At 45.1% G+C, this 13,370-nt stretch overlaps 1 protein-coding gene across 1 annotated transcript in view; it reads left to right on the top strand.

Annotated features, from left to right (window-relative positions):
* Nucleotides 1-1,208: 1,208 nt before the first annotated feature.
* PLEKHA8 (pleckstrin homology domain containing A8) overlaps nt 1,209-13,370 on the top strand; it is a 53,142-nt gene continuing 40,980 nt past the window's right edge. Inside the window, exon 1 of the mRNA XM_045827925.1 lies at nt 1,209-1,635. Within this exon, the coding sequence (XP_045683881.1) occupies nt 1,596-1,635 (40 nt within the window). The 5' untranslated portion in view covers nt 1,209-1,595. The remainder of the gene's footprint in view (nt 1,636-13,370) is intronic.

Here is a 13,370-nt window from a genome sequence, read left to right as displayed (position 1 = left end):
CCCATATGAAGAAAAAAAAAAGTGTAATTAAACTAGGAGAGATTAAGTGTCCTGCTTAAGGTTATTAGCCCCAAAGCAGTTGAGCTCCGCCTTCAAATCAGGTCTTCTGATGCATTATACAACATCGCATAAAGTTATGGCTACTGATAATTTATCACTTAGGATTTAGTTGTCCTTAACCCAGAATGTCTACAATAGTTTCCATCGAGGATAAGCACGTGCACACCTCTGCTTTAAAGAAAAAAGTAATCACAGTTAGGAGTTACACAGGCTCATGTTAGTTTTACATTTTTCCGCCTAATTTCAAAATCAACACACATGCTCACTGTAGTCGACTGGGAAGAAACGGGAAAACTCTGAAGGGGGGTTTCCAGTTAGAGTACGGGAGCTGAATTAAATTTAAATTTCAGATAAACAATGGATTGCTCTGTATTTTTATTTGTTAAATAGGGCACTAAAGAAGAAAAAATAACGCCGCAAATAATCTTAACATTTTGGTGCATGCTTCTGTGACATATGCCTAAAATAATTTAGAACACATTGTACACTCTGTTCCGTAACTTGCTCTTTCTACCCAATTTATAGTTAATTTCCCTGCTCACTTAACCTTAGGACAGAACTTTCTCACACTTTCATATGCATAGAATCCCCTGGGGATCTTGTTAAAATGCAGATTTCGATTCCAGAGATTTGGGCTGGAGGCGAGATTTTGCAATTCTGACAAACAAGCTCCTAGGTGATGCCAGCGCTGTTGTCCTCGGACCACATTTCCGGTAGCCAGGCCTTAGCATTTCTACAACGTTCATTTACACCGGCCACACAGCATTCTATTCTGAAATTCCCATCATCTCCCTAAGCCCTATTGTTGGGTGCCAGGAGTGTGTGGGATCAATTGGGCAGCCTTGAAATCTCCTGGTAACTAGAATCCAGGGGCCTCCCTAAGGGGCCATGTTAACCCCCAAACAGCAGGGGGGAGGGTAGGACCCGACCCATCTATGGCACCATTAACAGTCAGGAGCAAGTCCCACACTTGTCCCACCAGCTTCCCTCCTCCATTTTCACCCAAAGATTTCTTGCAAGCCAGCCCACCAGGACTCAATTTCCCTGCGGGCCTCTTGGCTCCTTCAGCCCCGCCCTCGTTGTAGCAGCCAAACTCCGGAGTGGATTTCAGGAACGGACTCACGCAAACGGTGTACTGGGCATGCGCAAGTGGGCTGTGGGCCCCGGCAGGTCGAGGACTCAGGTAGCGCGCGGTGGCGCCGCCAGCGACCCGCTGCCCGTGTTGCGGCACTTTGAAGGCTTCAGTCGCCCCTCCTGCCCACCCAGCATCTTAATCTCCTGGCCGAAGCACGCCAGCCCCTGTCGTGTGCTAACCTGCGGAGGCCGCTGCAGTGACCCCGCCCCCGGGCTGACAATGTGAGACTGGCCAGGCGTCCCCGCACCAGACTCGGGCGCCGGGAGTGGGCGGCTCGGCAGCCCCGGGAGATGGCCCTGCCGCCGGTGCTTGTCGCCTCCTGGGGTCTGGAGCAGTGAGGGGGCTGGCGATCGAGGGACAGTGGCCCCAGCGCGGCAGAGGCGGAGGGGCCACGGGCGCCATGGAGGGGGTGCTGTACAAGTGGACCAACTATCTGAGCGGTGAGTGGGGGGCGCGCCAGGGGCTCGGTCCTTTGTCTGAGCAGCTGGAGGGCGACGTGGGGACGCGCCTCTTGGGGGTCGGGGTCACAACCCCTCCTAGAACCATAGAGACCTGTGCGGACCGGGAATATTTCTTCAAAGCACTTCACTCACAGGACAGTGTCCCCCGTGCTGTTCTGATACACTCCCCTGTTGGGACTGGGTGAGGGCAATAGCTACCCTTTCACTTCAAGGAAACCTACGAAATCCTGAGATCTGTCGTGACTTGAAAAGCACGATGCCCTCGGTGTCACCGGGAGGGAGGCGCTGATCTTGCCTGGCCATACCATAGTAACCTGGAATTCCAGAGGGGAAAGGGCCTTTTTCAAAGTCCCCAGCGCAAACGCTTTCCCTTGTCACCTTCAGACCTAGTTGTCACAGTTCCATCTCAACAGTTTCAGAGCTCCACGGCTTGCGCAAGGTTGTTGGTTTTATCGCTGAGCATTTCTTTTTGTTTTACAGACTCAGAAAGTACCACCAAATCAATGCAAATCTTATCAGCTGTTTTCTTGCCCTGCAGAACAGAATGGCTTAAAAATAGTAGCCCACTCCTTTCCAATTTGTGGAAGTAGTTCCTTCATATCTTGAGGTCAGGACTGTTCAGCTGTGAAAATGATTCAGAACTAGCATTTTGTTTTTCATTTTTGCAAGCAGCATTTAATAAAAAGCCTCTGTAAGCTGGAAACTATGTTAGGCACTTTTTTGGAATTAAACTTTTTATTATGGGAAATGAGCTAGGCATTTTTCATTCTAATAGCAATGTCTGCGTTTAGAAATATTCCCAGTATCTCTTAGAATCAGGGAGGTATATTTTCCCACCCTTTCTGGTAGGACAGTTTTTCAGGGTCGTGGTGTGGCGATGCTCTGGGGTGTGTTGGGGACGGATGTGTCTGGGAGGAATAGTTGGTGTAGTGAATTTGATGAGGTTACACAGCACAGCCAAGTGCACCTGCTGGTTGTACCCAGCATCTCTTTCCTGTGCGTTGTGCGTTGTGTGGTTAGAAGTGAGCTCCGTTTATTTTTCCTGTGATCATTAGTGGGGACCGAGTGAGGAGCGGTGTTGGGAAGACCAGGCAGGCCTTTTCTCCAGGGACCTTCACTGATGCCAAGCGATTGCATTAGATATGGGTGATTCATGGCAGGGCTTCAGTGGACGTCCGGGGCTGGCACTCTCCTAACCTAGAGGTCGGCTCATTTTTCCTTTTGACAGGTCTTTGAACTCCGAGATGTATGGATCTTCTACCGCTGAGTACAATTTAATAGCTGTTCAATCGCCCCCTTCCATCGCATGTGCTTTGTAACTTTTTCCTTTCATCCTCAACAGTCCTTCCTCTTCCTTTTTCTCCATCTCCCGCACCCCTTCCTTTTTTTGGTTTTTGTCTCTCTTTTCTAAGTCTTCTCTCCATGTAGAAAGTTTAGTCTCTTGGTACAGTCCCTACCTTCTGAGCATGGAAAGCCCCTTATTTTTTTTCCTGACTGTTTTTTGTGTTATCCTTTAATAGAGCACAATTTCTCTAGAAGGACCTTTTGGAATCTTTTTCGTGTGATGCCTGTGCCATCTGTTCCGAGTCTACTTTTTTCCTTCTCCGAGTAAGAGAAGTTCATTCTGTGAGTAATGCCAGGGCGGAAGCCCAAAGGAAGAGGTCACTGTCCTCACGCCATGCAGCTTGTCCCCTTGGCCCCCCAGGGCTGCCTCACTGCAGGCACACTGCTTACAGACACCCATCACAGCACTTTTCCTGCATATACTTAGAATTATGGTTCAACACATTCAACCACATTAGGAGATGCATTGACTTTGGAAAGGAAGAAGAATAATAGCCTAGGGAGAACTGATGCATTTTACACGTAATCCCGAGTCCGAGTTTTTGTTCTTTCTGAGTTTTCCCCCAAAGGGGGAACATAATGCTCCGTGTAATTTGTGCATTCCTATCATGCACCCCAGCCTGATAGGGAATGCCATGTCGCATTTGAGTGGGAAAGCTAGGAAGTCCGTTTAGCAGCCAGTTTGAACCCTTGGTGAGCGTGGCTCACTTCCTTCGCCACCCACTCTGAGCTGGGCACAGGGTGAGCGACATCGGAGGAGACAGACACAGCCCTGCTTTCCTCGAGCTGCCAGTCAAGGGGCTGGAGGAGACAGACATTCATGGAGAAAGTGGTCAGATGCGTGTTCCAAGTGTGTGCGAGATTGGGGCAGAGGGGAAGAGGAGAGGCTAGTCCCGGTCATTGGGGAAAGCTTTTTTGAGGAAAAGATTTAAGAGATCTCGAAAGATAAATTGAAACTAGGTGGTGAGGCCAAGGCAGAGGTGCAGCTGGAGGCTGTGAGGAAGACCTTTCTAGGTACTGGAACGTCAGTGTGCAGGCCTTACAGTAAGACAGAGAGAGACCTGGGAGTTTGAGGAAGTGAAAGAAGGGCAGACCCGCACGACTGGAGAGCGGGGAGGAGTGAGCCTGTAACAAACCAGGGGCCGGCAGGAGGTGGGGCGGGGCGCCTGATGTTTTAGGGCCTCACAGGCTGGTCTAGACACTGTGCAGTGACTGCGTGTGGGGTGGGGGTAGAGGGGGAGATAAGATCATTCAGAAGCTTACAGCTTACCTTGGCTGCATTTTTTGGTATTTTACCAAATAACGTAGTTATTTTTGTGAACTTCTTTTGCCTCTTACATTAAACTAATAGGTATCAGGTATTAAAAGTTGACAACATCAAGCCTTGAGAATAACATCTCTATTTCTTGCATGAAACTACCACTAAAATACAGAAAGAGAAAGGAGGAAAAGTCTCTTTGCCCTAATATACTGCGCATGCTCAGGTACCCTGTGTTCCTTCCGAGGAAAAATGGGGGGGAAACCTGCTTACGTGCATTTTCTTCAACAGCCCCGAGCCCCCCTGCCTTCTGAGCAGCTGAACATTGGACATTCTGGGGTTTAGTGTCAAATCCCCTCTTCAGATATTAGAAGATTAAACCTGCAGTGGAAAGGGAGTGGATTAGATGTTCCACAAACACCCGTGTCATGTGAGACACAGGGGCCAGGCACCGTGTGTGTGTAATTTGTGTCTTTCAAGCCCTAAAACTTAGTCAAGGGCTAGGACATGTGCATGGTTTGCACGAATGCGCTGTCGTAGCAAGGACACTAGGAGAGGAGTCAGACCTAAAGTCTGTGTCCCCTGTGTCACTGCCCCCTGTGTCACTGCCCCCTGTGTCACTGCCCACTGCGGTCACTTGACCACTGCGGAGCTTAGTGTCTTCCTCCATGAGAAGATGGGGTTTACCTGCCACTATGTGTAAGAACAGCAAAAAAACTTAACGTTGACAATATTCCGCGCACTATTCTAAACGTTTTACGTGGGTCAGTTCATTCCGTCGTCACTGCAGTTTTAGGAAGCAATTGCCTTGACTGTTCCCATTTTCCGGATGGAGACACTGAGATGCAGAAAGGTAGAGGAACTGGCCCCAGGTCACACGGTTAGGAAGTGGCTCCAGAGCCAATGCTCCCTTACATAATACTCGTAAAAAGTCCTTCCTCTGGATCATGACATAATTCTCACTGATTCATAAGGCACCTACATTTAAAGTATGTTGACCTAGAATAGCAGACTTTACTTGGGAGTGGGAGGTGGGAGGAGTTCAGGAGTGAGGAGGACTTTGCCCAGTGCTGTGCGTGTTTTGTCACAAGGAAGCTCTCTGAGCCAGCTGTGAGCATTCTACTGTGCAGTTTAGGTCCCTTTGCTGCCCACTCAGCGGATGCAAGAGCTGCTGCCAGCAGCTCCAGGCAGCAGCCGGCTTCTCGGGCCCTTCCAGCAGGTTAGGGCGGACACCCAGTGCTGCGCTGCATTCCAAAAATAGCAGTCGCTTGCATCATGCGGACCAGATGGCTATCGGAAGAGGTGCTCTAATTTTGCTCACCCCCCAGGCCCCCACCAGGTGCGCGTGTTTGTGCTGCGGGCAATGCCAGGAGGCTACCAGAAACGTGAGTCATACCGAGCAAGCATCGCATGGTCTCACAAACACTGGTCAACCTTTTTTGTTTGTTTTTTCAACATCTTTATTGAGATCATGATTCACCTGTCATACTTTTCACCCATTTAAAGTATGCTCGTTAGTATGATTTTTAGTGTGTTTTAAGAGTGCAGCCATTGCCATAATCCATCTTAAAACACTTGCTTTATCCCCAAAAGAACTCAGTACCCATTAGCAATCTCTGCCACCCACCCCCTCTTGCCCTTGGCAACCGCTAACCTGTCTATATAAATTTGCTTATTCTAGACATTTTGAATAAATTGAATCATACGTTACCTGGTCTTTTGTGACTGGCTTCTTTTACCTGGAATGTGGCTTGGGTTCATCCCTATTGGAGCCCGTGTCAGTACTTCATCCCTATTTACTAACAAACAATGCTCCATTGTGTGGAGATAAGATTTTGTTTATCCATTCATCCACTGATGGACATTTGAGTTGCTCCATTTTCTTGGAGAACTTACAGACTGTTTTCCCAAGTGGCTGCACTATTTACATTTTTATCAGTTATGAAGAAGATTCCCATTTCTCCGCATTCTCACCAACAGTTGTTATTGTCTGTCTTTTTTATTATATCCATCCTAGTGAGTCAACGTGGTTTTGATTTATATTTCCCTAACGACTGATGACATTGACCATCTTTTCATGTGCTTATTAGCCATTCGTATATCTTCTTCGGAGAAATGTCTGTTTACATCCTTTACCCATTTGTTAATCGAGTTTATTTTTCCCTTGTGGGATTGTAAGAGACCTTTATTCTGGATAGCAGTTTCTTACCAAACATGATTTGCATATTTTTTTTCTCATTCTATAGATTGTCTTTCACCTGCAGCACAAATGCTTTATTTTGTTTTCAATTCTCGCCCAAGGACTTGCCTGTTGACCTTAAAGAGAGAGAAGGGAGGGAGAGAGAGGGAAAGAAACACCCACGTGAGAGAGAAACACCCACGTAAGAGAGAAACACCGACCGGCTTCCTCTCCTACGGACCAAACCTGCAACCTAGTCGTGTGCCCTGACAAAGAATCAAACCCGGGACCCTTTGTGTTTGTGGGACCACACTCCAACCACACTGGCCAGGCCTGCAGAACAAATGTTTTTAATTTCGATGTCCAGTTTATCCTTTTTCTTTTATTTCTTGTGTAAACTTTTATTTTTTTATTTTTTAAAGATTTTATTTATTTATTTTTAGAGAGGGAAGGGAGGGAGAGAGAGAGAGAAAAAGAGAGAGAGAAACATCAATGTGTGGTCTCTGGGGGCCGTGGCCTGCAACCCAGGCATGTGCCCTGACTGGGAATTGAACCTGTGATGCTTTGGTTCGTAGCCCACGCTGAATCCACTGAGCCACGCCAACCAGAATTCTTGTGTAAATTTTTAATGTGAGATCTTAAGAAACCATTGTCTAACCCAAGGTCATGAGGATTTATTTACTCCTATGCTTTTTCCCAAAAGTTTTCATAGTTTTCTCTCATATTTATATCAGATCCATTTTGAATTAACTTTTGTGCATGATGTAAGGGTACATTCTCTGTACACAGATATCCAGTGGGAAACACTTTTATTCATAGTTTCAGGGACAGGGCCGTGGCCCGGTATATTTGAATGCTTAAATGCAAAGGGTTGGAGTCAGAAAGCCCTGAGTTCAAATCTCTGCTCTGCTACTTGCCAGTGCTGATACCTTGAGCAAGTACTTAATCCCCCCGAGCCTCTGTTTGCAGATGACAGCGCGAATAATAGCCATACTGGTTTTGTTATTAATATGGAATGGAAACCCATATATGCACCTGCCTGGCTCTTGGTTTACTTAAGGGTGGATTAACGATAAGACCAGAGAAATTCAGTGTGTATGTATTGCCTGTCTGCAAATTGTGGCTCCTGGTGGCTTTTGAGAGTAAATGTATTTTGACTTCCTTAAGTCCTCCTTCTGGAAGTGGGGTGGATATAAATTCTACAGGAAAAGGTGCACGGAAACCACCCGCATTTTGAAATTGACCCTGTCGTCCGTCCTCTGACCGTCCTCTTCCTGGGCGAAGGATGAGAACGGATCGTGTCATTCTGTGTAGCGCTGGTCTGCACTTTTGTCTCCAGCAAGAACTGACGAATATTTGTTAAGGAGCACAGGGGATGTTAGACGGTAGGTCTGTCGGCGCTCCGTCCACGGCAGCACCGCCGATTTGATGTGCGCTGTGGACTGGGGTGTAAGGAGTCATCCCTGGAGTCTCGTGTCGTTGGAGTCGGTCTGTGGACGAAAGAAGCCTGGGAACCAGTGTCCTTAGACTGTGCCCTCAGTGTTTAATCTTCGCCACCTCCTGTTACCGTCACTTTCCTCTTGTTTGGAATTGAGCCGGAGCCAGTTACACTCCGTTAGGAATAGGCTTGAGGCAGGCAGGCATAAGAAGAACAAACAGGCAGTGGGGCCGTTGTCGGAGAGAAGGCGGGGAAGGGAGACAGCAGGGAGGGTCGGCCAGAAAGATGCTGTGACGCGTGGGGGTTTCCCTCCCTGGGTCCATTTCAGGTTGGTTCTGGAGGATGTGAAAGTACCAGGAGAGGTGGAGAAATGGCCAGTATCTGCAGAGTTAGCCAGACAGAGGCCTGACCTTTCCCACTATCTCTGTCACATCAAAGGGAGCAAAATATCATTTGCTTGGGAACCTACTTCGTGTCCTTCAGATAGAATTGTTCCTGTGTATCCAAAACAAGGATGGCTCTGCCTTGATTTTTATCTACCAGAGGAATGGTTTTAACACTCTCCTTTTAACACCATCTAACAGTCCCCAGTCTGCCAATCAATCATTCATTCATTCATTCACATAACCCTGAGTGTCAGAGCTCACTAGACCCTCTGTGTGTTTGGGGGTGGGGGTCAGGGGTATTGGAGATCCTGCTTTGAATAAGGCATGATCCTTGCTCTCAGGGGAGGTCCTAATCTAGTGGAAATCTTATTCAATTGCAATAATGCTCTTCCAGCTAAATTCATGATTTCAACCTTTAAGCTTTCATGTGGTTGTTCCAAGGCTGTGGCTTGACAAAGCTTAGAGGGAACACATTGGGTATAACTGGTCTCAGGTGCAGGTAGGTGTGGCCTATCACTCTCTGGTGTCTTTCCTGGAATGTAAAAGGCAAATTGGAGGCACCCCTGACAGGCTGGAATGTCAAAGGCTTTGGTCACCAGGTTGGCATCACCGATATCCCGTTGTTTCTCTGCCTCTGCTGGCCGACAGGTACCGTTTGGATGGAGACCAGCCGTTCAACTTCTGAGACTGGTATAAGCAGCTGGAAAGTAGGAGAGAAGAAAGTAAGAATGTAAGGAAGATATAAAACTGGTCAAAACAGGCAGGCATACCTCATGGAGGAGGTGGGACCCAAGGGTGGGCGGAATGGGCCTGGACAAAATGGGGAAGGTGAGGGAACAGACGTGACCCTCAGCGGAGAAACTAGCAGGACTGAAGAGGAGGGTTCTTGTCCGGGAGCAGGAGGAAATACTGAGTATTGTTGGGATGGGGTTAGATTAGTAAACCAAGCCGAGACTGAGAGTTTACAATTGGTACAGCTGTGAGTCACCTGGGGTTTCTAAACAGGAAGAAAGAGCATGTTAAAAAAACTACGCAAGGAGCCTGACTGGTGTAGCTCGGTTGGGCATCGGCTCACAAAGCGAAAGGTCGCTGGTTCGGTTCCTGTCAGGGCACATGCCTGGGCTGTGGGTTCGGTCCCTGGACAGGGTGCATGCAAGAGGCAACCAATTGATGTTGCTCTTCCTCTCTTTCTCCCTCCCTTCCCTCTCTCTAAAAATAAGTAAACAGAATCTTTTTAGAAAACAAGGAAGATTCAACTGGCTGAAACATGATAAAGGAAGAGGGAATGACGAATTATGGGGGCAAGATGATGAGGGCAGGGGAGAAGGGAGGCAAGATCTCCCATTTCACAGGTGAAAAAATGAAGGCTCACAAGATAAACAACTTAGAACGACAGAGCAAATGACGGGCCAGGTCTGCCTGACTTCATGTCCTTCACACTCCGTGCCCAGTGGCATAGGCACAGTGCGATGCTGGAAGTGAGGCCGACTGGCCGGGAGGGGCGGGGCAGAATGACCTTCCGCTGTGGCGCTAGGGTGGTAGGAGGATGCTGGATTGGATAAGAGAGACATTACAGTCGGAAGGAAGAGGACGTGTTAAACCTTGGAGACTGCGTTTAGTCCATCTCTCTTGGTTTGTAAGTTAGAAACTAATGCCCAGAGGAACTAAGTGACTGAGTGACGTGGTCGAGATGACACACCTGGATGTTACGAGTCTGAACTTGAACTAACACATTCTGACTAGTCTGTTGAGCAAGGTGATGGTGGGGCCTGGGAGAGGCATTGCCCGGAACAGATGAACATAAGAAATCTGCAGGTCAGTAGCTTCAGGCACACAGGAAAGGTGACTGGCAGCGGGCCCGCACAGTGGGTTCTGAAGAGGATCCGACTCAGTGCATCGTAGTGATAGCCTCCTCGCCGTCTGCATGCTGGTGGCCCAGTGGGCTGTCCTCCTCTGAGGGCTGGGATCTTCTTCTCTGTAAATTGCCAAGCCTGGCAAATTGTAAGTGCTCAAGAAATGCTCTGTGAATTAACTCATGGTAAATTAAGGAATTATAATTTGGCTAATGCTTGGTTATTATCTGTTACTATTAGGAGTGTGTCTTCTTCCCTGCTTCCCACCTGCAGCAAAATTGTTACCGACTGACCTGGCAGAAGAGCCCAAGGCTTTCCAACCTACTGTCCTGTCTGGAGCTCCCCCAGGGAAGCTGGGGTACTGGGGAGGGCCCTTGTGAGGTAGAGCACCTGGGGCCAGGTGTGGGAAACACCTAGTCTATGGAGGTCAGGGGTCAATAATTGAGCTTCTATTACAAACAGTAGGGGTTTTTTTTTTAACTACAAACATATCTATATAACATCTATACTATAGTGAATTGTACCCATCACATAATGTGTGTGGGTTATGAACCCAGTAACCGTAATTTATGGTGAATAAATTAAGGCTTGATCATCACTTCAGAAAGATTGTCACTCCTGTCAAGAAACGCAATCTCACTTTATTTTCTTGACATTAGTTACTTTCTTTTGAAATAGGTTCTGTAAAAGAATCCAGTTTCCTGTTATTTTGTATGAAGGTAGAGATTTACGGGTTTTGAAAGCCAGTTGAGACCACCGATGCCTGTTAAGCTTGTGCTGTCCATCTGCAAAAAAAAAAAAGAAAGAACTAAAGCCGAAAGAAGTCAGGGACCTATTCAGCCCTGTTGCTTCTCCCATTCTCTACCTGCATAATTACATTTACTTTTTTTCCTCTTTTGGTTGATAAAAAAGCACTTTTCCTTCACTTTTTCCTTTACTTTTGGCTTAATTTTCTAAGAATGGTAGAAAATTCTCATGTTTTTCTGCATTTCTCATGTTTTTCTGCATTTCTACCGAGGCGCATTTATTTCATTATGGGTTTTTAAAAGTTTACAATGTGTTAATGTGGTCTTTTTATTCCATTCAGCAGCAGTATTGGAAGCTGGTTTCCCCTAACAACTGGTTGGCAAAAGTTCTGAGAAAGCTCTGGTGGGCTTATAGGCAGAGTGGTGCCCCCTGGCTGACATTTCACCTAGTGGGCATCCTCCTAGTTGTTCTGTTTAAGAGTGTCGTAATTAGGCCAACATGGAGGAAGTTCACTGCAGCCCCTTTGTCCACTGATTAAAACTTCAAACTCTGAACAGAGCACTAAAAGCAACTACTGGAGCACTCTGAAAAATAAACAGTAACAGGCAGACTGGGGAGGGAAGACAAAACGTGAATGACTGACTTGAATGATAAAGATGAACACTCCTGAAACAAATGAAAAAGTAGAGATTCTTGGAAGAAAAATGTATGCTATTAAAAAAGATCTAAGTGGACATTTGGAACTAAAAAGTATGGCATTTGAAGTTTTACAAAATAACTCAGTAGATGGGCTCACTAGAATACAGATGGCACAGCAAAGAGTCAGTGAACCTAAAGGCAAGTCAATAGAAATTATTCAGTCTGAAGAACAGAGAGAAAAAACATTGGAGGAAAAAGAGAGTAAAACCACAGGGATCTGTGGGAATTGGAGAAAGGAGAAGGGGAAAGGAGGAAGACACTGGTAAAGAAAAGGGGCTTGAAAATATAACAACCAAAAACTTCCCAAATTAGGTGAAAACTACAAATTTACAGATTCAGGGACTCAGCAGATTACAACCAGTATAGCCTCAAAGACATACCCACACACATTATTAATGAAAAAGCTGAAGACTTAAAAAAAAATCTCAGAAGCAACTATTTCAATATCTGGAATTTTTTAGCCAGAAAAAAATGGAGGCTAGAAGACGGTAAAACAACATCTTTGAAGGGCTCAAAGAAAAGAATTGTCGATTCAGAATTCTATATTGAATGAAATATTCTTTAAGAGTTAAGGTAAAATAACATCCTTAGATAAAAGAAAACTATAATAAATAAATGTCTAAAAATGTCTAAATGATACCAGGGAAACTTAGAACATCAGGATTAAATAAGAGTAACAAAAATGATAAATACCTGTGTGAATATAATAGACGATTTTTGTCTCTGAAGTTTTTCAAATATATATGACTACTAGAAGCAAAAATTATAACATTATCAGTGGGGGTATTCACTTTATGTAGATGTAATACAAATGATAGTAATAACATAAAGAGGGAAGGCTAAAAGGACTTGGAATGATCAAATAATCCTTACTAGGCTCAAAAGTCAGGTATGTATTTCCTAAGCCCTAGAACAACCACTGAAAAAATACCAAGAGATAGAGCAAAAAGTGCATAAATAAATTATAATGGAATTATATAATCCAAAGGACAGCAGGAAACTGAGCAAAAAAAAAAAAAAACCCAGGATAAGAAAAAAACAAGAAACAATAGAAAGAATAATGAAACAATGGCTGTAATTCCAACCATATCAATAATATATTAAACATGTGTGGTCTAAACAAATGTATTAAAAGACACAGATTCAAATAGATAGATATAAGACCAACTTATGTGCTATGAGAAGCCTACTTATAGAATTATAGATTACATATAAAAGGATATATGCACATGGATATAAAAATCTTCAACAAAATATCAGCAGATCAAATCCAATAGTGTATAGAAAGAATTGTACACTGCAACCAAGTGGAATTTATCCCAAATATGCAAGGCTAGTTCAACATTTGAAAATCAATGCAATTCATATATCAACAGATTAAAAAGGAAAAATTACATGATCATATGTATAGATACAGAAAAAGCATTTGACAAGACATCACCCATTCCTGATTAAAACTCAGTAAACTAAGATTAGAAGAGAACCTTCTCAACTTGATAAAGACTATCTACAAAAAACTTCCAGCTAACATCATAGTTACTAGTGAGAAACTAGAAGCTCTCCTACTAAGATCAGGTACAAAGCAAGGATGTTTCCTCTCACCACTCTTGTAACATCACATTGGATATTCTTTCCAATGCAATAAGGTAAGAAAAGGGAATAAAAGTTTACAGATTGGGAAGGAAGACATAAAACTGTCTTTGTTCACAGATGCATGATCATGTATGTAGAAAATTTGAAAGAATTGACCAGGAAAACTCTGGAATTAATAAGTGATTATAGCAAGGTTGCGGATTCAAGGTTAAGATGC

Source organism: Phyllostomus hastatus, unplaced genomic scaffold (assembly GCF_019186645.2).
Source record: "Phyllostomus hastatus isolate PE091 unplaced genomic scaffold, TTU_PhHast_1.1 phas_scaffold_78, whole genome shotgun sequence".
Classification (NCBI taxonomy): Eukaryota; Metazoa; Chordata; class Mammalia; order Chiroptera; family Phyllostomidae; genus Phyllostomus; species Phyllostomus hastatus.
The sequence above is the reverse complement of the archived record's forward strand: the minus strand, read 5'-3'. Positions and strand labels throughout refer to the sequence as shown.